Below are 25,101 nucleotides of genomic sequence, written 5' to 3'. Positions count from 1 at the left end.
TAGTCACAGCTTCTTGGAGCTCTCTCAGCCCCACCCACCTCACAGGGTGTTTGTTGTGAGGGGGGAAGGACAAGGAGATTGTAAGCCCTTTTGAGTCTCCTGCAGGAGAGAAAGGGGGGATATAAATCCAAACTCTTCTTCTTCTTCTTCTTCTAATTTTTTTAATGGCAGCGTTTAGCCTCCTGCAGCTTATATTTTGATTCTATTTATATAGATAACATTTTAACTGATTTATTACCATTAACGTTGGGGATTTTTTTTTTCTACTGCCTCAACAGCATGTCGGAATTATTTCTCGCAAGTCGCCTCGAAAGTACGGGTTCAAAAATTTTTACAGAACTAAATGAAACAACGTTACTTGGAAGAAAGCACACTCCAAACGCACGTGCAATTTTAAGGAACGCTGAACAATCATTACCAATCCTTAGTCGCTGTCGCCGTCATAATATGCTTATTACACTCAGCGACCAGTTCGAATAAACAGTAATCTACTGTACAGTCATTTATCTGTATCAGCAGGAAGAGAGTATATACAAAGATTAAAACCATAATTTCAGAAAGAATACTTCCTGAAAGAGATGTATAAAATTCCATCTTTCTAGGTAAAAACTATATGCAAAATTATAATATATTTAAATGACGGGCCCCCCCTTAATGTCCACCCATATGCTATTTCCTTCAATATTTACAAATTAATACACAGAATCGCGCTACTATCCTTGTAACTCAATTATCCTCACCAGTGGTGGGATTCAAATAATTTAACAACTGCTGGCAGGGGATGATGGGAACTGTAGTCCAGAACATCTGGAGGGCCGCAAGTTTGACACCTGTGTTTTACAAGAACTATTTTAACAACTGGTTCTGCAGAAGTGGTGTGAGCCTGCTGAATCCCACCACTGATCCCCACCCATTAGCAGGTATTCCAGTTTGCCAGTTAAAAGCTTTCTTGAGCACTTTCATCAAGTCACCAACAGATGAACCTGACAAATGTTACGCACACTTTTTAAAAAAATTAAAATGTCTCCGAAACTGAACAGAATCAGAAAAGAACGAGGTTCACCTTTATGAAGTCCCACACTACAACCTTTAAAGCCCTAATGGGAACCTCCACGTTGAGAGGCAGTCAACCTTTGAATATCAGTGCAAAGGGGCAATATTCAGGGGAAGGCCTCAGCCTCTATGCTCTGTTGTTGGGCCTCCAGAAGAACTGGTTGACCACTGTGTGAGGCAGAATGCTGACGAGATGGACCACTGGACTGATCCAGCAGGACTCTTCTGATGATCGAAACAGTCTGGGACCATGTTGCCTAAACAAAATCAGAAGCCATGCCAACTCAAGTGTTTAGGTTATCACCGACGGTCCTTTTGGTGTGAACTAAATCTGGTCCACAGTCCATCTGGTTGTGGGTGGGGGCAAGCAGCAAAGCTACAGTTGGTTATTGGGCTTGGATGCTTTTATCGCTGTCGCCTGCTCTGAGGGTTTTTTCCCTGAATAAAATGGCAAGATATATGCTTTTTTCACCAGCTAACAGATAACATGTACTCCTGTCTGAACCACAATGAATGGCCACATAAGGAAGCCCTCTCTGTGGCAGGGGCAGAGCTCTGGAGTTCTCTCCCCAAGAGAGTTTTGCCTAGACCAGGGGTGGCCAACCTATGACACTCCATATGCTCGTGGACTACAATTCCCATCAGCCCCTGCCAGCATTGGCCATGCTGGAATGGGCTGATGGGAACTGTAGTCCACGAACATCTGGAGCTCCATAGGTTGGCCACCCCTGCCTCTGTTCATGTTGCAAAGGCTTAATGTATATATATATATACATTAAGCCTTATATATATATATATTTCTTTTTAGTGAATTTTTTGCAAGCTAAGGTGCTGTGGCACTTAGTGGGATTCAAGTCTGGTTTTTAAATTAGCATCAGTAAACTGGTTCTGGGTCTTAATTCTTAATTTTAGGATGCTGACATTGCTGTACTATCATTATGGCAACTTGTGTTTTCGCTGTCCTTTAACCTACCCTGGGATACCATTTCATGGAAAATCAGGATATCAGTTACTGGATGGATAAAGCTGCTGTCCCTTCCAGCAGAATCCATCTTTTTTCCTTTCTGGTTAGCGTTGCTCCATTCCACCAAGCCACTCCTTTTCAATAAAACCACAGATTCTAAAAAAGCCCAAAGTTTCCTGTAAAATTTGGGGAACTGCGTGCAAGTCAGTCGGCTTTTTGTTCACACCGCTCAGTTTTTATGAAAGCTGCAAGCCGACTGGCTACAAGGGAAAGAAGGCAAGGACAAAAACTCCAAAACAAATACGCTCCAACTCTCCAAAGATATACGGCTGCAGTTACAACCGCGCTTCACACGGAAGCGGTGCAGGGGCAGCTTCTGACGGAGCAAACAAAGGAATAATCAGGCGGTTACAAGCATCTTTGTCTTGGGGCTATGTCAAGCTCCCGCTCGGTTAAGACGAACAGAGCGCCACACTTCGCGTCCACATCATTAAAGCGAAAAGAGGACGGGCCACTGATTTAACTGGCATTAACACCCGTCTCTGAAAGGCCGCCAGCACGTTTCAGAGACAAAAGCTTCATAATTAATGGATCAAGTGGCTCTTTCTGTAGTCCCGGCACCTCCTTCTGAAGGATACCGCCCTCCTCTCCCGAAGAGGCCTTTCATCAGCACTTCCAGAGGCAATGAAAGCGTCTCACTCAAACACACACACACACACACACACACACGCACACGACACTGCGCCCATCAGAAACTAACCTGACAGATCCAGCTCTTCAGTCGACACCAGGTTGGCCAGACTCCAAGCCTCGCTGCGAGCTGCCAATACAAATTTGTGAGCGCTGATGTACTTGTCTCCAACCTTTATCTTCAGGTCACTGAAGAGATACAACGTACACCTGAGTTTAGATGGCTGAATGACTTCATGGAACTGTAATTAATTCAGGAGAGCCTGCCATGGGGGACGTGGGGTAAAATATCACTGCATCGGGATCCCCACTATGTTTCTGCCGTCCGTGGCTCCTTACAATTCCAAGAACCACGAAGCAAAAGGCACCTGCACCCTATATTCTTACAGAAGCATTCGAAAAATGTGATGGAAAGAACTTAGAAACCAAGAGTGCAACCTATACATTGGGCTTTTCTGAGTTCTAATCCCCATGTCTATTATACAACCCACCAGTTTTGGAAGAAAAGCGTTCCAGAAGAAATGCAAAACACCTCATTTTTTCACTGATCTTGAGATCTCTTATCAGCTATTACAAAGTCTTGCGATCCCATGAAAACTAACATGTTCAATCGCGGCATCACCTTTTGTGAACCATGTGGTTGGTGTCATGAAGTGACAACACTCTGAGGACAGAGCTTATACCCACAGCTGCGAAAACAGAAAAGTTAGAAGTTTGAAAGTCCAACTAACTCCCCAGGAGGAGGTCTGAACTATCACACTGACGAAGGCGGAGAAAACCAAGGCCCGATTAAAAGAGCATGCAAGAGATAGATATACTATATGCATTTTTCTGCACTAACTTGATACTTGTCATTTCCAGAAAGTCATATTTATTGCATTCTGCCTTATCTCTTAGCCGAAAATCAATTCCCAAACCAGAACGTAACAACTTCTAATACAGACCTCAACAATAAGAACAGGTTGTCTGGAATACAGCAAAGCTACAAGCAGGAACGCACTGGAAGGGTCCCAGGCCACAACTGCTTCTCACCCGAGCCTCTCAAACAGCAATGAAGTTAGTGCCGCCTGAACAGGCAGAATTGGCAGCGGCCCATATTTCCATCAGCCCTCGAAGAGCTAAATACATCACTGATCCCTTATTTCACAGTGCCCTTGAATACACAAAGCTTTAAATCCCCGACTAGTTAAATGAAGTGAAATTGAAGTCCCTGTTTCCCTTTTTAACAACAACAAAAAAAGACAGATCGATCCCACCAAGTGTAGAGCTAGTATGGCCTAATAGATGGTGTCAGACTGACTAGAGAGAATGGGGTTTAAATCCCCATTCAGCTGTGTTGCCTGCTAGATTGCCTCAAGCCAGTCACATGGTCTCAGCCTCAACAAACTTACAGAAATGATGGCAGAAGTGGGGAGGGATGGAGAGTTTGACCAGGTATGACGCAGTGGTTAAGGGCAGGTGGATTCTAATCTGGAGAACCAGGTTTGATTCCCTACTCCTCCACTTGTTTATCCAACATCCAGGTTTGATTCCACAATCCTCCACTTGAGTGGCAGAAGCTGATCTGATGAAACAGATGTGTTTCTGCACTCCTACATTCCTGCTGTGCCAAACATAATTTGTTCAGAACTCTCTCAGCCCCACCTACCTCACCAGGTGTCTGCTGTGGGGAGAGGAAGGGAAAGGAGCTTGTCAGCCACCTTGAGTCTCCTTACAGAGAGAAAGGTGGGGTATAAATCCAAACTCTTCTCCTCCTCCTTCTTCTTCAAGAAAGACCCTTTCCATTAAAAAATATCCAGGCTGTCTTATGAAACCAACATCGTTGAAAAAAAACCTACTAGTTCAAAATCAGTGTTAAGAACAACAACCAATATTTATTATGGTCCAGAATTTGTTAATTTCACCAGTGTCCAAACTAAGAAAATGTCATTATAAATTTTGTTTTAAAACGCATATCAAATGTCAAATAAAAGACCAGTACTCTACCACAACTATAAACAGAACGTGTAGTCTTCAGTTAATCTATGATTCTCTTCTCCGTATATAAAATGTTTGGCCCTCCTCCTTGCTTATCAGAGCACTTCGTTTTGTAACAACCGAATAACAGAATATCAGTGTGAAGAATGACTAACCTAAGACATTAGTTATCAAAACAACCAAACCAATGCAGAAAAAATAGTAACTTCCAATGAATTCCAAAGCTGACTAAAGCATGACTAACTAGATTCAGTGAACTACGAAGGAAGCTGGTAAGAAGGAAGTCGATTCATTTGAAACGTGGCATTGAGGAGAGTTCCACAGATATCGTGGACTGTCAAAAAGACAAATAAGTTGGTTCTAGATCAAGATAAGCCTGCTCTCTCCCTGGAAGCTAAAATTACTAAACTCAGGCTATTATACCTCGGTCACATTATGAGAAGACAAAAATCACTGGAAAAGACTATAACGCTAGGAAAAGCTGAAAGCAGCAGGTAAACATGGCCCCTTCCGCACACGCAAAATAATGCGTTTTCAAACCACTTTCACAACTGTTTTCAAGTGGATTTTGCTACTCCGCACAGCTTCAAAGAGCACTGAAAGCAGTTTGAAAGTGCATTATTCTGCATGTGCAGAATGAGCCCATGAAGACCTAATGTGAGATGGAGTGACTCTATTTATAAAGTAAGCCGTAGCCCTCAGTGTGAAAGACCTGAGTAAGGTTGTTAATGATAGAACATTGAAGAAGAAGAAAAAGAGGAGGAGGAGAAGTTTGGATTAACACCCCGCTTTTCTCTCCTATAAGGAGAGTCAAGATGGCTTAACAAGCTCCCTTCCCTTCCTCTCCCCACAACAGACCCCTTGTAGGGGGCGTGGGGCTGAGAGAGTTCTGTAAGAACTGTGACTAGGTCACCCCAGCAGGCTTCATGTGTAGGAGCAGGGAAACAAATCCAGTTCGCTAGAGAAGTGTCCGTCGCTCATGTGGAGGAGTGAGGAATCAAACCCAGTCCTCCAGATTAGAGTCCACCATTCTTAATCACTACACCATGATGCCTAGGGTCACCACACATTGGAAGTGACTTGACGGCACTTAACACACACACAATCAAATCCAACAGTGTGCGCAGGGACAGCCCTGGCATAGTTCAAGTACTCCAAACAGCCCCCCCCTTTCAATAAAGCAGGCTTCTAAGCTAGAGTGGTACTTGCACCTTCAGAAGGAAGAAACAGGATTAGAAGGGAGAAGGGGGCAGTGTTCCATTTCTACACAACACCGTCCACGGATGAACGCAAATGCTGCCAGCCCCAACACAAGAGAAGCTGCAGAAGCATTCTGAAAGGACGCGGACTGCATTGTAAACACATCACGTTAGTGGAGCAAGTCATACAATGCGAACCTACCATCCAGCTACATTACTTTCTCAAAATAGAACAACCCAACCCTGCTGTCACTAACACATCTACTCCTCAGCAATGAGATACGCACGCACCCCCCAAGTATACTAGATAGAAGAACAAAAGCTTACACAAGGTAAAGGACTTATTAGTCTTAAATAACATAAGACCGGGGTGGTTTTTTTTTGCTACAACAGATTAACACGGTCACCTCACTGGAAATGGGCTGCTAGCTTATGAAAACATTTTGCAGTACTTTGTAGCATCCGCGGCTTTTCTCTTCACCTCTGTTTTATAAAGAACTGAAATCCAGGAGGTTTCATGGCATAGACCAGGTATATCCTACCCCAAGGAGCTTATAATCTAAAACTGGTCCACGGGAGAAATGGTGGGGAGGGAAGAAGAAAGCGAATATTCACTCTACTCATGCATATTTCGTTTTGTAGAGGTGTCAAATTCATTTTGTTATGAGGAGTAGATATGACATAAATGTGACTTGGTTAGGCCGAGCCCAGCAGGGCTTTCTGCCTCAGGCGAATCCCCAGCACGCTCACCAGATCGGTGGCGGGGAGGTGCCTGCCTTGGCTGAAAAGCCCACAGAGTTCTCCAGGCCAGATTAGGAGTGGGAGAAGGGTGCCTGGAATGGTAACTCTAGATCGGGAGCTGTGGGGGGTTGCCTCAGCTGGCTTGTGGGCCTGACAGCCAGTGTGGTGTAGCGGTTAAGAACAGGTGGATTCTAATCTGAAGAACTGGGTTTGATTCCCCACCTGAGTGGCAGAGGCTTATCTGGTGAACCTGGGGCTAGTCACAGTTCTTTGCAACTCTCTTAGTCCACCTACCTCACCAGGGGTCTGTTGTGGGGAGAGGAAGGGAAAGAAGCTTGTAAGCCACCTTGAGTCTCCTTACAAGAGGAGCTATTTTTCTTCTTCTTCCTCATCTTCTAACAAGGGGCCAAGTATGACTCCCTTGGGTTACGTCAAAGGCTTCGTGGAAAGGGCAGGTTTTGGAGGAACTAAGGTGGCATCATACTGGTTAAAAAAAACAGGTAAAAAAAACAAAAGGAGAAAGCAGGAGGTAATTTGAGAGAAGAAGAGACCTTTTAAAGGCCAAGGATAGAACTGGAGGACAGAAGTTCCCAGGAGTATCAGGATAGGAGGACAGCGCCACAGAGGGCTCTGAAGGGATCCTGCTAGATCTTACCTGTACTGCTCCTGTTCATACAGCTCAGCCACAATGGCCAGCAGCCGACTGATGAAGGAGTCACTGGCATTCCCTTTATTCGACTGAGCAGCCAGGAGGGTGCACCTTCTCTCCGTCTCCGTGAGCTTCTTCTGCAGCTTGACATATTCCTGGCGGAGAAGCATCAAGTGTTTCTCCAATTTAGCCACTTCTTCTGCAAAGATAAAAGTCAAACAAACAAAATATATGAACAAGAAGGGGGGGGGGGTTCAACTAAATGGCGGAACACATGCTTTGAATACAGATGAGTCCCCAGTTCGATCCTCAGCAGATACCAAGGAAAGAGCTTCAGTGGTAAGCGCCCAGAAAGAATATTCTCTGCCAGAGGCCCCTTCTGCACATGCAAAACAATGCCCTTTCAATCCACTTTGCAGCTGTGCGGAATAACAAAACCCACTTGCAAGAAATTGTTGCAAGTGGATTGAAAGTGCATTATTCTGCAAGTGCGGAAGGGGCCCTCGTCCCCAGAGAACCGCCGCCAGTCAACACAGACAATGCTGAGTGACATGGACAATTGCTTGGTTCCTGCAGAAGGCCACTTCATACGTTTATGGGGAGGGGACAGCGCTCAGCAACACAATACAGGGCGGGCCTCATCTTCAGAAAGACACAGGCCCAAACAAAGGCATCTCTAGATAAAAGATTCGATGAACTAAGGCTGGGAAATCCTTGCCATTGTCGTACTCTGGAGATGTACCCCATGTGGAGATGGAGCTGAGCCAGAGGAAAAGAATTTTGTTGGGGGGATACATCAGTCCTCGTAGTTCTTCCCCTCCCAGGAAAGGAGAGAAAGAAGTACTTGCCTCTCCAGCTGCCTACTATTTCAGTCACTCGCAGGGGGTGGCTCAGCTCTTGTGTCAACACACTGCATCCAGTGGCAGCACTGAAGAGGCTGTCCCGGATCCATGACTAAAAACATGAGATAAAGTGTTGAAACTGACCCACGGGTCCGTTGGTTTCACTCAGCAAACTCAACAGATGGTGGCAGAGCACGTAACGGCACGCTATCCCTGATCTTCAGCGTTGGACTGTGACTAGCCCAAGGTCACCCAGCTGGCATGTGTTGGAGTGCACAAACTAATCTGAATTCCCCAGATAAGCCTCCGCAGCTCAGGCAGCAGAGCAGGGAATCAAATCCGGTTCCTCCAGATTAGAGTAGAGAAGAAGAAGAAGAGTTTGGGATTTATATCCCCCCTTTCTCTCCTGCAGGAGACTCAAAGGGGCTTACAATCTCCTTGCCCTTCCCCCCTCACAACAAACACCCTGTGAGGTAGGTGGGGCTGAGAGAGCTCCGAGAAGCTGTGACTAGCCCAAGGTCACCCAGCTGGCATGTGTGGGAGTGTACAGGCTAATCTGAATTCCCCAGATAAGCCTCCACAGCTCAGGCGGCAGAGCTGGGAATCAAACCCGGTTCCTCCAGATTAGATACACGAGCTCTCAACCTCCTACGCCACTGCTGCTCCTTGTACGCCTGCTCTTAACCACTACGCCACTGCTGCTCCTTGTACCAGGTTTACCAGGCATAAGTCAACTTTGCATGATAAAGTTCTGCTATTTCTGACCCAAACTGCAAACAAAAAGGAAGCACCATCATATAAGCTTATGAGGCAATGCACGTCAGTATTTGCACTTTGCCATCAGGCCGTTGCGCCAGAATATATGATATCAAGCAGTCCGATAACTGCATGTAGGAGGAGGGGGGAATCTTATAATCCTGAAGGAGAGATCAAGGGAAAAAGCCTCTTAAGAATTCTACGTTGGAAAAGAAGAAATGGGCCGTTTCTCTGCTGACATCTGCGGTGTAAAGATATGGAAGTCAATGTATGAATACGCTTCCCTATTTCATATCTGCATGCTGAGGACTGAAAGTACTCCAGAATACACAGGATGTGGAAAGCAGTCAAATTATCAGTTAAAGAAGAAGATGGAGAAGAGGAGTATGGCTTTATCACCCACCTTTCTCTCCTGTAAGGAGACTCAAGGTGGCTTGCAAGCTCCTTTCCCTTCCTCTCCCCACCACAAACACCTTGTGAGGCAGGTGAGGCTGAGAGAGTTCTGGATGAACTGTGACTAGCCCAAGGTCACCCAGCAGGAATGCAGGAGTGCAGAAACCCATCTGGTTCGCCAGATAAGCCTCTGCCACTCAGGTGGAGGAGTGGGGAATCAAACCCAGTTCTCCAGTTTAGAATCCACCTGCTCTTAACCACTACACCACGCTGGAGAAAGCAAGAGTTGAAAACCAGACTTCTCAAGTCCTTTAGACCTTTTTTAAAAACTCTGCAGGGGAGATTCAAGAGAAGGAGATGGAATTTCCAAATTGCCCCCCTTGTTATCAAATTCTTCATGTTGCGATCGCCTGTTCCCTTACTTCCTGTTCCCTTACTTTGGACATCTCCTTTCAACTTGGTTGTTTCTTGTTTGCACTCAACTATTTGACAGTGATGAGAAGGCACAGGATTTTATTGGCTCCTCACCACCATCGGAAACTTTCCTTTCAGTTTTACGCACCCCCAGAGCATTCAAGGTGTATGAAAGTAACCTGCTTCATACTGTCTGAAAAATCAGTGAACTTTGTGAGGAAATGCAGGGCTATCCTTCCCTCGGGAAGTTTCGCAAGCATTGCACAATCTATTTTTGAAACCATTTAGGTAAAACAACTCTTTTTTTTCCTGTGGCTGTTGTTACTGCTACTCATTTAAAAAGTGTTCTACCCATGGAGCTGCATAAAGGCACAAGGAAAGTGTTTTTAAATAAATAAATTTGGTAGCATTTGGGGGGGGATTAAATCCAGCTGATTCCGAATATTATGGAAGGAGAAAGTCTGCATCAACTGTAAACAGGGCAGAAGGCTCAGAATGCGTGCTGTGCAAAAACAAGAGCGTTCGAACAAAACATTACGTATTGTGTTACTGCACGCCAAGACACTTAACAGATTTAATATCCAAGCAACAGTGAAAGATCAAAGACTACTGAAGGAGGGATATTATGCATTGCAATGGAATGGGTGTTGACTCAGGAGCTCCCAACATACTGGGGGGGTGGGGGGGTTTGCTCTCACCCCTACTAAGCCATCTACAGAAAATCCTGGAAGACTCAAATGGCTCAAAAGGGAATGCCTGGGAATTCCAGAGGGGTAGCCTTGATAGTCCATTGTAACAGATCAAAAGACAGCCACAGGAATGCAGCTTCGAGTAGCACAATAGCTATGGGACATGTCACTCTGGGGAGCACGGAGCGAACAGGACCGGTCTGATGTTCACAAATACCGTCAGCTAATTGCAAGCTTGGATAGAAAAGCTTCTTATAAAGTTTCGCTCGAGAGCCACACTGGCACGGAACTAAGTCAGTTGAAATTTGGTTTCTCATAGGTTGTCCAGCAAATTCTCCACATTCTACAACCCGGAAGCCAACATCTCAATATCAGAAAACGTGTGCACATTTGATTCAGAGTTACGATTTTGCATTTTTCCTGACAGAACTTGGCAGCTGTTCCAAAGATAAAATACACAAGGAACGGAACGTTCACGGTTGACAGGCAGAGTAAATAGTATCAAAATCTCACCAACTTCCCAGCTCTCTAATTTCCAAGCCAAGAAATAAAAGGGTCTCCTCTCCACAACTGTAAAAGGGGGAGAACTCTTTTAAACCACAGGCTAAGCTTCTTGATGGTCTAATGGCTGACCGATAAAGTCTAAGAGGTCTGGTGTTTCTTAGACACAAGATGACCCACAAGACGTCTTCACTGGCCTCAGGTGACATGCTGATACATGGCGCAGCATCTCTTACAGTGCAATCCTAAAAGGGGGGTAATTGGGCAGTGGCCAGGGATGGCGCAGTCACGCCGCCTCCCAACAGGCTTGCTGCGGCACAGCCAGTGAGCAAAACAGGGACACTCACTTGAACCCCCATGGAACTGCTCTATGCACTCCATGGGCTGCATCATGGGCTGTGGTGGAGTCTCCTTCTTTGGAGGTTTTTAAACAGAGGCTGGATGGCCATCTGTCAGGAGTGCTTTGACTGTGTGTTCTTGCGTTGCAAGGGGTTGGACTTGATGGCCCTTGGGGTCTCTTCCAACTCTATGATTCTCTTCCTGTATTTCAGGGGGTTGGACTTGATGGCCCTTGGGGTCTCTTCCAACTCTATGATTCTATGATTCTCTTCCTGTATTGCAGGGGGTTGGACTTGATGGACCTTGAGCTCTCTTCCAACTCTATGATTCTATGATTCTCTTCCTGTATTGCAGGGGGTTGGACTTGATGGCCCTTGGGCTCTCTTCCAACTCTATGATTCCCATGAGTCTATCTACAACCACAAATGGGAGGCCAAAAGGGCACAGGAAGTCAACAAAAGTCAGCTTCACCCCTGGGTATGGCTTCTTTGCAAGAGAAGTACTGAGCTCTGGAGTCCAAGAATTGCACTACCACACAGCTCCCCAAAACTGACATAAGTGCCTCTGCGCTAGTGCAAATGCCCCTTACACTGGTGCAAGGGGAATTTGCACCAGTGCCGGGGTCATGCCGCCTCCTGAGGGGTTTCACGTGACACCCCCCACCCCGCGATTGTGTAGTAAGTCTTCTACCCAGCCAAGCCCACCAAGAAAACATCACCTGCCCTGGTGAGTAACTCCTGGAGCACCAAGAAGTCACTAAAAACCAAAAAGTTATGTGACAAGGATATAAAATCATTGAGTGGGGAGAGCTGGTGGTGATGGACAATATGGGTTCACAGCATTCAATCATGTTTTTAAATGAAATTTAAATTTTTCCCCAGCCTCATTTGACAACCTAGGATAACACACTGAGTTAATCATTTCTTCAGTCACATAGTCAGAGTCTAGAATGATCAATAGTTCAGTGCACTGCAGTGCATGCTGGATAATGATTCCCCCTCTCAGACAGGCCCAGGCTAGCCGGCCTTCTCTTGCTTACAGACAATCCCCAACCCTAGAACAGCTTTTTCACAACCACCAAACAAGCACGATGCCAGCAGCAAAGCAAAATACCTATTTTATACACAGAGAGAGATCTGAGTTCAAATGATAACATTCAGAAAACAGTTCGATCCACTTAGCCACACTGAGGTCAGAAACAAAGGAACAATTCTTCAACAGATAATTTTTTGAATGAAAGGCATTCTTCCTTTTTTTCTTCAGACATGAGTGAAACGTCTTCTAAGGTACGGAACTTATCTAGTCATCTTAAAGAAATACTAGAACCAGGGGGCATACATTGAAAATGCTGGGGGGAAGAATTAGGACTAATAAAAGGAAAGCTTCCTTTATGGCCTTTGCCAAGTCAGAATCTGGCAGTGTTTTGGTCAGGCTCAAATCCCCTGCATTAAATTCCTGGGAGAAAGGGAAAAGATTGCTTATCCTGTCCCTTTATATTTAATATGTGAAAGGTAGTTTTATCCACTAGTTAATGTATCAGCAGATTGGGACAGTACATAGGTATTCTAAAATATGTTATTTTATTCTGTTTTTCACCGCCCTGAGCCCTTTGGGGGAGGGTGGCCTATACATTAAACTAAATTAAATTAAAAAAAATAATGGACACAGAAGTGCATTTTCTGAAGATTTTTATTTGCATTTTATCTGTTTGGGAAACTTAGGGAAGTATTAGAAAACACCCTTATGAAATATTTTAACTTTGGGAATTGAGGGGAAAAGCTTTTAAGGACCATATTTTACTTGCTCAAAACATATAGCATAAGAACATAAGAACAAGCCAGCTGGATCAGACCAGAGTCCATTTAGTCCAGCTCTCTGCTACTTGCAGTGGCCCACCAGGTGCCTTTGGGAGCTCACATGCAGGATGTGAAAGCAATGGCCTTCTGTGGCTGTTGCTCCCGAGCACCTGGACTGTTAAAGCATTTGCAATCTCAGATCAAAGAGGATCAAGATTGGTAGCCATAAATCGACTTCTCCATAAATCTGTCCAAGCCCCTTTTAAAGCTATCCAGGTTAGTGGCCATCACCACCTCCTTTGGCAGCATATTCCAAACACCAATCACACGTTGCTTGAAGAAGTGTTCTCCAGTGAATGAGATTTCGAGTACAAGCTTGCCTAAATCAAAGGCTGCCGGCCACAGTGCCTATTATCACACACTGGCTCAGCCATCCTGATTCTAGTGAAGACAGGATATTGAGGGGTTAGCAGCAAAAAGTTCCCAAAAGTTGGGAAATAATGGAAAAAAGCATATTTATTTCCAATTTCTAAATTCCAATTTCTGAAATTCTAAAAAAAGTATTGCTTAATTTTCATTTCTGTGCAAAACTTAAAAATGTAGATACACAAAGTAACAGCAACTGCAGTTGGTGATAACAAAAATGTTGCTACATTAAGTAATACTGAAAGAACTACTGGACCTGTTGGGCGCTGGTCAATGCTAGTAACATAATTATAATCTGTAACAGTTTCCTGTTGGATTCTCACACTCTCAGCTTCTTCTGCTGGATAATGCTGACTTAGGCAGAACAAACACCAAGTGTTTTCCGAGGCGGAAATGTTTACCCACAGTTTGCTTGTTTTTCTTAAACAGAGGTAGCAGTGGGCTACATGTCTCCACCACAACAACAACACCTCCTGGAAATAGCTTCCAAGTCTGGTGACAGAAGCTCTGTGCTTTCTCCCATCATTATCAGACCATACTATTAAGAACAATCCATATATCAGGACGTTGAGTTAAAGTTTAGCATAATGCTGATCTGTTCAGTAGCATTTATCAGATCAGGCAAAGAGTTGCAACCAGGCACAAAACCAGTAACCTGAACCACTTATTTAAGCACCATTCAAAATATTACTACCAAGTTTCTCTCCCTAATCAAAATCAGTTTTTGAAAAATCCGCTAAACTTCCAGTTTTATCACTGTGATCTTCAGAGACTGGAAACAGCATTGCTTTATCTATTTAAGCTTGTTTTTCGATGGTGTGTGGATATTTCCAGTTTCTCTGGCATGCTGCAGTAGCAGAAAAAATCAAAAGTAGGATTTAAATTATACTTCTCAAGGGCCCACTCCGCATGGGCCAGGAAAGCAGCTGCACACCGCGCAGCCCTGGGGCTGTTTACACACTTCCGTGCGAGCGGCCCCGGAGTTGCCACAGCCCACAGAGGAACCTTCACATGGAGGGGCATCCTGGTATGTTTTTTTTTAAAAAAAAACTTACCTTCTCTCCCTGCGCAGCTCTGCAGGAACGAGGAGACACACACCCGCGGCCACGGCAATGCCTCAGGGGCCGCGGGGGCATGTCTTTTTGTCTGTGCAGAGCTGCGCAGGGAGAGAAGGTAAGTGTTTTAAAAACAGGATGCACCTAAAAGCGGTGACTCCCACCTGTTGCCATTCACTGGGCACCTGGGTGCAAAATGCTGTTTTTAGAAAAACTCGCTGGTTTAGCGAGTTTCAAAAATACCAGTTTGGGGGGAGAAAGCATCGTGCTGACTTGTTTTGAAGGGGGCAGTCATGCATCCAGTGTTTTTATTGGCCTTGCACCGGTCTCGTTGGCCCGTGCGAAGTGGGCCAAAGATCTGCAATCACTTAGCATTGTAAAATGTCCTGCATAGAGAGTAAATCACTGAAAATTCTTCCTTAATCATTTAACTCATTCTAAAAGAGAATTTAAAAAAATTACTTATAAAATATTTTCCAAGTTTTTTATTTCTTCAGCTTGAAAAACAGAAAAAGTATTGCAAATCCTTTCCCCCCTCCCCCCTAATTTTATTTCTAGGCTTCCTCATTTCTTAGGAGGGATAACTAATTTGTCTAGCAACTGTAACTTTGTTGTCTATTTCCCAGATAAGGACAGAGAAAGTGAATATGATGAATTTTACAGATTTTGAGGGAGTCAGTACAGTACAGAAGTCTAAGGGAGAGTGCTTTCACCATTACCAAATTCTCAAATTCTATCACAGAAGACACCTCTGTGAAGAAGCTTTTAACTTTTTTTTAAAGAGCTTACAGGCAGCTCACATTTTAAAAAATTCAAAAGCTGAAAATTGTGCAATAGTACCGTACATGTTAAAATGTTGCAATCCCACAGATGTGCCTTGACTTTCATACAAGCAAAAGCTTACGCACATCACCCTTTTGACTTTTCCAGAAGGTCCCACTGGAGAACAGAAAGAACAAATAAGCTAATTAGAAAAGGATTGGCTTTTTCGTTTTTCCTTTCCCTCTAACTTCTGAGATGCCACTGTTGAGTTGGCGGTGCTTTCAGTGCACCAAGTGAGCAGATGGTGGTAGATAAGCACAGCAAATGTGGGTGGGTAAGTTTTCAAAGTAAACAGGACTCTCTGTAGTAAGCTGTGAGAAAATTAACCAAGGATTCATTCATGCCAGGAAACCCAAATTATGGGGAATCTGGTGGTTTACCGAATCCTATGGTTTTAGAGAAAGGGGAAGCTGTGTGGACATCTCTGGGTCACAAGCAAATGGCAGGCAGTTTCTGGGGAATTACAACCAGGGACAAAACAAGACAGTCATTAATACGTATGTACTAACAGTACAGTCCAGAACAGAGTTACTCCAGTCTAAGTCCATCAATGGGTTTAGACTGGAGTAACTCTGTTCTGATTTGCACTGTAAGTCTCAGTAGGTTCATCATCGTCATAACGGAGAAGCAGAATGCCAACTTCTTCTCCTTTCTAGAACATACAAGAATCAACTAAAGCAGCATATCTCACAGTAACTCAGAACACAAAACATGAAAGAAACTATCCCTAGTTGTCTATGCAAAAGGGGGGGGGGATGGAAAAAAGGTACATTTTTTCAGGGGGGTCATGGTACGTCCATGCTCTCCAACATCTCAAAGAAATGTCAACAAATACTTATAGTACTATTGTTACATCCTGCAGAAAACTGCATTGTGCACACTCTATATTTACTCTGCAGTTACTAACTCACACAAATTTAAAAGCCACAATGGAGCCAACCGTTCTTTTGGATAAAGGTAAGCAAGAAAAACAGTTCCCTCCAACACGTTACCACAAGCTCCTAATGTATCTCAGCAGCAGCAGTGGTGATATGGCAGGTTGTGGCCTGCGTGATGCCTTCACAGTTCACATGCATCTGTATCCATGAAGGCACACTAGACCAGGGGTAGGGAACCTTTAACACTCAAAGAGCCATTTGGACCCGTTTTCCATGGGAAAAGAAACACTTGGAGCCACAAATAATTTTTGACTTTTAAAATAAAGATAACTGTATATATTGGGTTTTTTTACCTTTTACTCCGCTCATTCTGAGAAGCGCATGGATGCGTCCGCCCTGCTGCCTGCAGGGCAGGCAAGGATGGGGCCAGCAGCTCGGCCTCGCCGGCCGCCGGGAAAGAGCCCGCCCCGCTCCAACAGGGCGGGCGAGAGGGGAAGCCCGCGGTGCGGCCCAGCTGGCTGCGGGCAGTTGGTGCCCCCACCCTGCTGCCTGCAGGGCGAGCAAGGATGAAGCCAGCGGCTCGGCCTCGCCGGCCGCTGGGAAAGCGCCCGCCCCGCTCCAACAGGGCGGGCGAAAGGGGAAGCCGGCCGTGGGCAATTGGTGCGCCTGCAGGGCGGGCAAGGATGGGGCCAGCGGCTCGGCTTGTGGAGCCGCAGTGCAAGGGCAGAAGAGCCACATGCGGCTCTCAAGCCACATGCGGCTCTCGAGCCGCAGGTTCCCTACCCCTGCACTAGACATACCACACATCCATTAACCCACCAAGATTTTACTTCAAGACCCAGGAGGAGGAGATGCACCTTGAAGAACATCACCCCTGACAATTTACACTGCCAAGTTTTAATAAGGCCACAAAGATGGAGAGGGGTTGCATTTGATAATTGGGAACTGCTGAAACATGTAATGGGGCAGGATGGCTCCAGAGGAGAAAAACACTGCATAAGCTTTGAAACTTATAAAACCTCTGTGGGCTCCGGTTTCATATTCATAACTGTAATTAAGTTAAATTTCATTCTTTGTTTCTATTCTTTTGGTTGTTTTACTGCTTTTATATTGTTATCACCATGAAAAATAAAAAATATTAATACCAAAAAAAACCTCCAGAATCAGGCTGCTGCCCGGGTGTGTGTCTGTGTGTGTGTGAGAGAGAGAGAAAACCATCTCTCAGGCCATGAAAAGAGATTCCACCTAAACGTTAGGAAGAACTTCCTGAGGGTAAGGGCTGCTCAACAGTGGAATATGCTGCCTCAGAGGGAAGTTTTTAACCAGAGGCTGGAAGCCATCAGTTGGGAGTGCTTGGATTGTGTCTTCTTGCATGCCAGGGTGTTGGACTGGATGGTCCCTGTGGTCTCTTTTAACTCTATGATTCTATGATCTTAAGACTTCACCCACTTGCTGCTATCAGAATTTTGTATTTAGAAATTTCACAAAGCGCCTGTGCAGAGATCAAAAGGAGGGACCTCACAAAGCAATATGGTAACATCATAAAATCACAGGGACCATAGGTATTAAAATGAGACACGAGAAAGCTCCAGAGAGGAACGTTTGAAGCTGATCCGCTGACAGGGATAAGTTCACGATTATCTCGTCAAGCTGACAGCAGCATCCCTAATTCTAAGGCAAAGAAAGATCTCGCCCAGCACCTGAGGAGCTCCTTTTATCTGCCGATACCTTGAGCAAGCAAAGCAGGTGCCAGGTCTTCCCCTTGCACCTGAGACCCTTTTTAACTAGGGATCCCAAACACCCTTCTGCATGCAAAGCCAGCGAAGAGCACAGATTCTGCATGCAAAGCCAACGCCAGTGCAAAAAGCACAGATTTTTGGATGCAAAGCGGCACAGGTCCTTAAAAGCTCAGCCCACCCTGCTACCTTTACAGCCAGCTCCAAACTCGCTCTTCTGCCTTCCTGCAAGCAGAAGCAAAACCAACCCCGCCGTGACACCCCTCTCCAAAGGGGGGAAAGAGCTGATGATTCCCCAGATTATCGTTATGACCACCCGCCCCGCCTCAGGGGAGCCCCCAAACCAAAAACAGCAGCCCCAGAACCGGACAGGCACACCCACCCACCTTTTCCAATTGCTTTAATACGCTTTGCACCCCCCACCCCATGATATCTGCAGGAAAGGCCCTATTAAGCACCCCCAACCCTGCATATGCAATGCAGCCGGACGGCGACAAGCCCGTCACGGCCGCCGCTGCCACCGCCACAGCCCCCCCTCATCCGCTTCTCCGCTCCGTACCTTCCGCCATGTTGGCCCGGGCCTCCGGCTTGGACCTCTCGCGAGATTTGGAGCTAGCGGAGACGACAAGAAGGGAGGGAGATAAGAGGGGGACGAGAAAAGGACGGTTTCTTAAAGCGCGCGACTGCGCATGCTCCGTGTAATGAGCCGTCCTTTGACGACGCGCCCCCTCCAATGCTTGCTTGTATCTCCGAGGAACCCACGAGGGGAAGGGAAAGTTCATTTCATTTGCAGTAAGGAGGCACTTTCCATGGGTTAAAGAAATGGTATAGTCCTGTGGTGGCGAACCTATGGCACTCCAGATGTTCATGGACTACAATTCCCATCAGCCCCTGCCAGCATGGCCAATTGGTCTCAGAAAAAAGTGTCTCAGAAAAAGATGTCAGTAAGGTTGTATATTCCTCCACCACATAATTCAACATGCAAGACCTTCTTTGTTATAGAAAGCTTCCCCTGGGTCCTAATGCTTACATAGCCCCGCTCCCCAACCCCTCCAAGCAAGTATTGGTGATAGTTCAGTGATCTATAAAGGTTGTTGTATCAAAGTGCCATGTTCAGTAATGGTTTCGACAAAGGCAGTACATATGCACAATTCTTATAGTCGTTGGGGACTATATTCTAATGCGGAAACATACAATTTTTCAACCAATGGCTACACCTCCATTGACTTACTAAGATCTTTTTCTGAGACAGACTACAGCAGCAACCCAGGCAAGGTGATTCTGAGCATGTCCGGAATGGTTTTTGTACCTGAATCAAAGTTGTCTTACTTAAGGGAACCGCAGTCCCTGAATTTACAGGGAGTCTTCGCCCAAGTGGCAGAAAATGGGTTTAGGTCTAAAGAGAACTAAGGGTCAGGAGCATCTGGATTTATGTGTTTAAGATTTGATCTATTTATGCCTATTAAAGGTTAATAAAGATAAATAAATACATACAGAATGCATTTTCTCAAGGGGAATAATAATGTATTTGTTTTTAAGGGAATGCCTCCAAGCATACAGAGTCCTTGTGTAGTGCACTGGATTTTTTTAAAAAAGATACCTCTTAAAAATGCATCTGAATTATTTAATTATAACTTCTAATCCCCCACTGCCACGTACGTGCATATGGAATATGCATAAGATATACCAATAGCATCTGTGAAATAATGGTTATTGTGTCAGAGTAGGACTGAAGAGACTCAGATCTCTATTGCACCAGACAGCTAATCTTTGGACCAGCCACTCTCTCAACCTTACCTACTTCACAGGGTGGTTGTGAGGAAGGTCCCATGGAGAATAGGCAAAATAAGAATTACGCTAGATTAAAAATAATAGTGTGTGTGCATCATCCATCTTCTCTGTCGAAGCTGATGAAATAGGTTGTTTCGAAGGACAGCTCTGACTTCCCAACAAATCTGCCCCAGCAAGCAACCTGCTTACCCCTTCTCCATTTCATGCAGAAGAAATACATGTACCCCACTCCAACCAACTCCAACACAAAGCTGTCTTTTCAGGTCTAATTTAAGAACTGATCTATTATCATGCTAGGATCTTCATATGAATCAGGGATTTAATATCACACCTCAGCCATAGCTGGCTTTAGGCATTAAGGCACACTGTCTCCTAGCGACATCCAGTAAGGATGTTACAATACCAGAGGGATAGCGCTGTTAAGTCTGTTAAGGCGAAATAAACAGAATATATTGTAATACAATATGTAACTCTTTTACCAATGCCACTTTATTTATACTTCAGAGTGAGTTTCCTTGATGCCTTATTGTTTATCCTACTTAACTCCACTTTATCTGCATTAGAAAGAGCCTACAACCTCAATTCTCTCTTGCCACCCATTATGTACAACAGCTAAACCCACTCCAGCCTCTTGCACAAAGAATCACATCAGAAAGATTTCTAGTGGGAGTCACTCCAAGCCCATATGCTCCATATAAAAATATGGAATATGGCTTCCTCTTTGTGGCATCTGAACAAGTGGATTTTGACTCAGGTAAACTCACGCTGGAATAAATGTTGCAGGTCACATAGGGGACACGAACGAAGGTCCTTCCACTTCTCAGGCACAAAAGAATCAAAGCATTGCCTGGCTCTGACTCATGAGAGACCAACCAGGCCCTTGCTGAGCATCTGTCATGACAAATATCTCAAACTGCAAGGCCTGGCTTCAATTTGACTTTTCCAAGCAAACCCAGATTTGATCAAGGTCTTATTTACTTCACTTATGCCCACTGAATAAGCTTCCACTGTTCTCTTCTCCTCACAACAGCCCTGTGAGATAGGTCAGACAGAGAGATGGCAATCAGCAAGCTTCAAGTTTTAACTATGGTTTCCTTGCCCAATACTCTAGTCACTACACTCACCAAAAAAATTAACCCTTTCCTGCCATTTAGCATAAGGACCTTAACCTCCCAGTTTGGCAAAGATCCCTATTTACAACAACTTGGTTAATATTCCAAGAGTCACATTCAAAGCATGACAAACTAGGAAAGATGTCCAGACTACTGTCCCAAGTCACTGCAGGGAAAAAATAACAGATCTCTACAAAACTAGAATCTTTTTGAAAAGATTAGACTGTCACCTTCAGTGATAATGGTTATAACAATGGTAGAAACCCTTTAAAGGTCTGCGGGCATTTGCATGCAACGCATTCAGACACCAGAGTGAGAGTCAATAGATACGTTCAGATCTTGTGATGCTTCAATGCCAGAAGTAGGCAAGGAGACACCATATTTGCTGTCGGGGAAAAAAGCAAGCTGGCTTCAGTATCAAAAGGTGAGGTTGCCTCAGCCAATCCTGACTTGTAGCTCGTTTAAAGCAAAAGGCTTTGAGAAACAAAGGCGGCAAAATAAGAACAATGAGTATCTCAAAGCAAAAGGCTGGATGTGTGTAACGCAAAAGACAACCTAGCTGGGCGTGCAGTTTATGGGCAAACGTTTGCCACAATCAGATAATGTTTTCTGCCCAGCCCAAAGGCAGGAGATAAACAGAAACGCTTCCTCAAACTACTGCCATCCACACGCCTTTTCTTCATCCGAGGGCCAAATGAGCAAACGCTTTGTGTCCCAGCAAGCCAGGAGCCCTTATTAATTCCACATCCAGCTGGCAGCCTTTTGGATCACAATGGCTGCCCCAGAAACGCTGGGATTTTCTCCCCCTTCATAATTATGGAAATATATGGCACAACATTGCCAGGCTGCGGGACAATCCCCCTTATTTTACGTAAGCAGAAGATTCCACACGCTAGCCAGCTGGCTGGCAAGAAGTCTCCTTCCCCCACACCCCAAGCCGAAGCCGAAGCCAAGTAAATTTGGTTCTCATTTGGAGCAATTGTCTAAATCCAGCTATTGTGTCTGAGCATTAGCAGCTCGTCAGCAGCAAATACATCTGTCTGCTGAGAAGGAGAAGGACGGGTTCTGAATGAAGGAGTGTTTCTTACAGCATCTTTTGAGTAACTGCGCTGCCACATGTAGCCAGGACAGACAGGCAAGAATCTGCTACTTCATCTATTTCAGGTTTTAATTGCTGTTTCTTCTAATTGGCTTGTACAATGGTGGGTCCCCTGGCAGTCATAATTAGTTCGCTATTTTCCCTTCAGAAGCTTAACATATGTCCCCACCCACCCCCATCCCAACTTCCTTTTGTTTGAAGCCACAACCTCGAAAGCAGGCGAGTCTGGCCAACTGTCCATAGCGTGTTGCCCTTGAAGGCTGCTTTAGAAGAGTACAGTACAAGAGATTTGGTTTGGATCTATCCATTCAGACCCTGTGCAATTAACTGTGCCAGACAGAAGGCCCATTCAACCCTATCCTTACACTGTATTAATACATATCTCCTCCTGCTAGGAGGATTTACATGGAGTTAGAAACCATCATGCTTTAAAAGGAGGGCAATTCTTACAGCTTGTCAAGAGCTGGTACAGAAACAAGTGCCTAATGTAGCACCATTAAAGACTTGACACACCTTTTAATTTTTGTGACAGGTAACTTAGCCTAAGCGCCACCTGCCTCCAGATTATGCCAGAGGGAGGCTGCAGCAACTCCTTTGTGGATTCTAACTTAACAGCAAGCAATCTGCCTCCAGCCACTGCTTTTAAACGGTGGCTACTGAATAGTGTAAACAGCAGGAACCACTTGCTGAAGAACCCGAAGGAATACCTCTATATAGAAGCGCTGTACAACCAGTCTGCAGACTTGGAAAGCTTTGTTTCTCCCCCCCCCCCCCCCCCGCTTCTTTTTTAATTCAAGTTGGTGTATAATCAAGCTTAAAAGTACCCCCCCTTCTTTTTTAATTCAAGTTGGTGTATAATCAAGCTTAAAAGAACCCTCCAGTGAAGAGTATCACCTCTAATGAAAACATAGATACTCAACCAGTCTTCCTTTACTAGTCCAAAACAGAAAGCAATTTGTTTAGGTTTCCCTATCAGAAAAGGCCCCCACATTAGATCCTTGGTAACAGAGCATAATGGTCAAGGAGGAAGGCAATTCTGACCTTCCTTCATAACCAGACTCTAAAACCAAAGATTAGACTGGCCTCATACAAAGGCTTACCTCATCAGCTACTTAACACTTTGACTTATCAACTGCACCAACATTGAATGAATTTCTCTCCTCCCCTCTACATAAATGTTTAATCTTTAACACAACTCTTGAGGGTATTTCTAACGCTACACATTAGATTTCTAGAACTCCTCTGATCCTAAAGTAAAGTTGTAGCACAGCTGTAGCACTTAAGGAATCAGCTGTTGATTACTTCCCATTAACAGGTATATGCTGTCCAGAATAGCCACTGTGCAACCTTTTTCGGATCTGCCCCCCAAAAAGTGTGTTCTGGAATTCCTAATACTGCAGTCAGCCAACTTGACACCGAGCTATTGGAAAAAATTGTATTTTGGAAGAACTCACTACAGAAGGTGACAGAATTCCAAAATCAAGTTACATGAAAATATACATCGCAATTTATCTTTATACATTGTGAGGAAAACCTGCAGAAGATCAGAAGGCAAAGAAATACAGAGGGGGAGGGGGGGTAAAGGAATAAGAAGGGAAAGGGCAGCATGTGGGTGAGAGAAACAGCATTTAATACCAAAACTCACTTGAAAGCCTAGAGATCTGCATGCTTTTATTTATCCAACCAAACCAGGCAAGAAATCAAAAGTAAAGTAGCTCATCCTATATCAGGCTAACCATTTCCAAAGCTAAAACTGCTCAGCCCTTTGGGAAATATATCGAGCTCGAGAGAGAGCTCCACAGCTGTCAGTTTCAGTGCTACGTCCCCGTCCAAGAGATGTGCACAACAGGGCTACAACGTCAGAAGAAGAAATGCACCTCTTGGTGATGACAGTGCTCGAGTCATTGTTAGAATCAAGGAGTAGATCTCACGGTTGTGTTAAGGACCTCTGAAAAAAGTTGAGGGGAAGGGAGAGGATTACAAAGGTATTAAACTTTATTAAAGTGAAAGATTTTAATGAAGCATTAATGGCTCAGAGAAAAAAAGTTAAAACGGAATTTTTTTTTAATCCTAATTTGTTTAGTCCAACATGCTTCACGAGAAATTGTTTTAGGACTGATAAGGAAAACCATGAAGGGGGGAGAAAACCTGCTAAAATCTTTAGAATTTACACGATTCTTTACTTATCCTAACTACAAGACAGCATTATTTGGTACAATGTGTATTTGTGGATGTACATGAACAGTATATATATTATCCGGATCACGTTGTGCTATGTACACATCTTTACAATTCTTCCTGAAGGTTAAAGCAGTTCCATTAGTTTTTCAAAATGCGCAAATCTTGGTTGGCACTTGTTAGGCTCTGTCAGCATTGATAACTGGCGTGTTTTATTGCAGCCCAGTTCCAGCCAGTGTCTGCCAACTTGGTATAAACAGAAGTCCAGCAATAGGTGGGTAGAGTGCAGGAAAAACAGTGCCACGTTCCTCAATTGGAGACCTGCAAGACAAGATACAGAGACCCATCAGCCAGTTTGACTAAACAGGATTGTGGCATCTTTATGCGGCTGAACATTCTAAAAGACATCTCTCTGTAATGACCATCTACGTCCAAGAGAGGCCAAAATGAGAATCCACAAAAAACAACTGAGGTGTTTTCAGGAGGCAGCATCTTGGGGAGGGGGGGGGAGGGAGACCCATCTCTGCATCGGCATGAATGCCCACCCCACCTGCACAAGCGGCAAATGTGCTGGCAGAGAGATGACTTACCCAGACGGATTCCATGGTGCTTGACTTTAAAATTTCCATCCATCCCTAGGCCTGCTGGCATAGGAAGCTGCAACAGCGTAGCAGGGCGGGCCAGGGGATGGAACCAACATTAGTCGGCTTCCACTACCCACCCAGCCCCTGTGCACTAACGGAGTTGATACTGGAGATATGTGTATTGTCCCCTATGGGGAAAATCTGGCAGCTGGGCTGTTTCTTTTCTTTTCAGGCTTCGTGCACCGTCCCTGCCCACCTGCCCACCCAATGTGGATTGAGTTGCTAGCATTGCATTTCAAAGTTAACTGCAGGGTAGTCCTCAAAAGGACAGCTGGGGAAGTGACAACACAGCTAGAACTGTAGCATAATACCCAGTGTTGTTATGGTTCATATAACCTCCATAAAACATTTAATTGC

At 44.8% G+C, this 25,101-nt stretch overlaps 2 protein-coding genes across 4 annotated transcripts in view; both read right to left on the bottom strand.

The window, feature by feature from the left end:
* Nucleotides 1–18,583, bottom strand: part of ANKFY1 (ankyrin repeat and FYVE domain containing 1) — a 59,337-nt gene extending 40,754 nt beyond the window's left edge. For both annotated transcript variants that reach the window (XR_007246326.1, XM_048519062.1), the window contains exons 1-3: nt 18,480–18,583; nt 7,280–7,472; nt 2,778–2,896 (exon numbers count right to left, since the gene is read on the bottom strand). Coding sequence is in view for 1 of the 2 variants with exons in the window: in XM_048519062.1 (XP_048375019.1) it covers nt 2,778–2,896; nt 7,280–7,472; nt 18,480–18,489 (322 nt within the window). In the remaining variant the exon portion in view is untranslated. The remainder of the gene's footprint in view (nt 1–2,777; nt 2,897–7,279; nt 7,473–18,479) is intronic.
* Nucleotides 18,584–23,343: 4,760 nt separating this feature from the next.
* Nucleotides 23,344–25,101, bottom strand: part of UBE2G1 (ubiquitin conjugating enzyme E2 G1) — a 28,918-nt gene continuing 27,160 nt past the window's right edge. For both annotated transcript variants that reach the window (XM_048519103.1, XM_048519104.1), the window contains exon 6: nt 23,344–24,421. The gene's annotated coding sequence lies outside the window, so the exon portion shown is untranslated. The remainder of the gene's footprint in view (nt 24,422–25,101) is intronic.

Source organism: Sphaerodactylus townsendi, linkage group LG16 (assembly GCF_021028975.2).
Source record: "Sphaerodactylus townsendi isolate TG3544 linkage group LG16, MPM_Stown_v2.3, whole genome shotgun sequence".
Lineage (NCBI taxonomy): Eukaryota > Metazoa > Chordata > Lepidosauria > Squamata > Sphaerodactylidae > Sphaerodactylus > Sphaerodactylus townsendi.
This window is presented reverse-complemented; position numbering and strand designations above follow the sequence as displayed.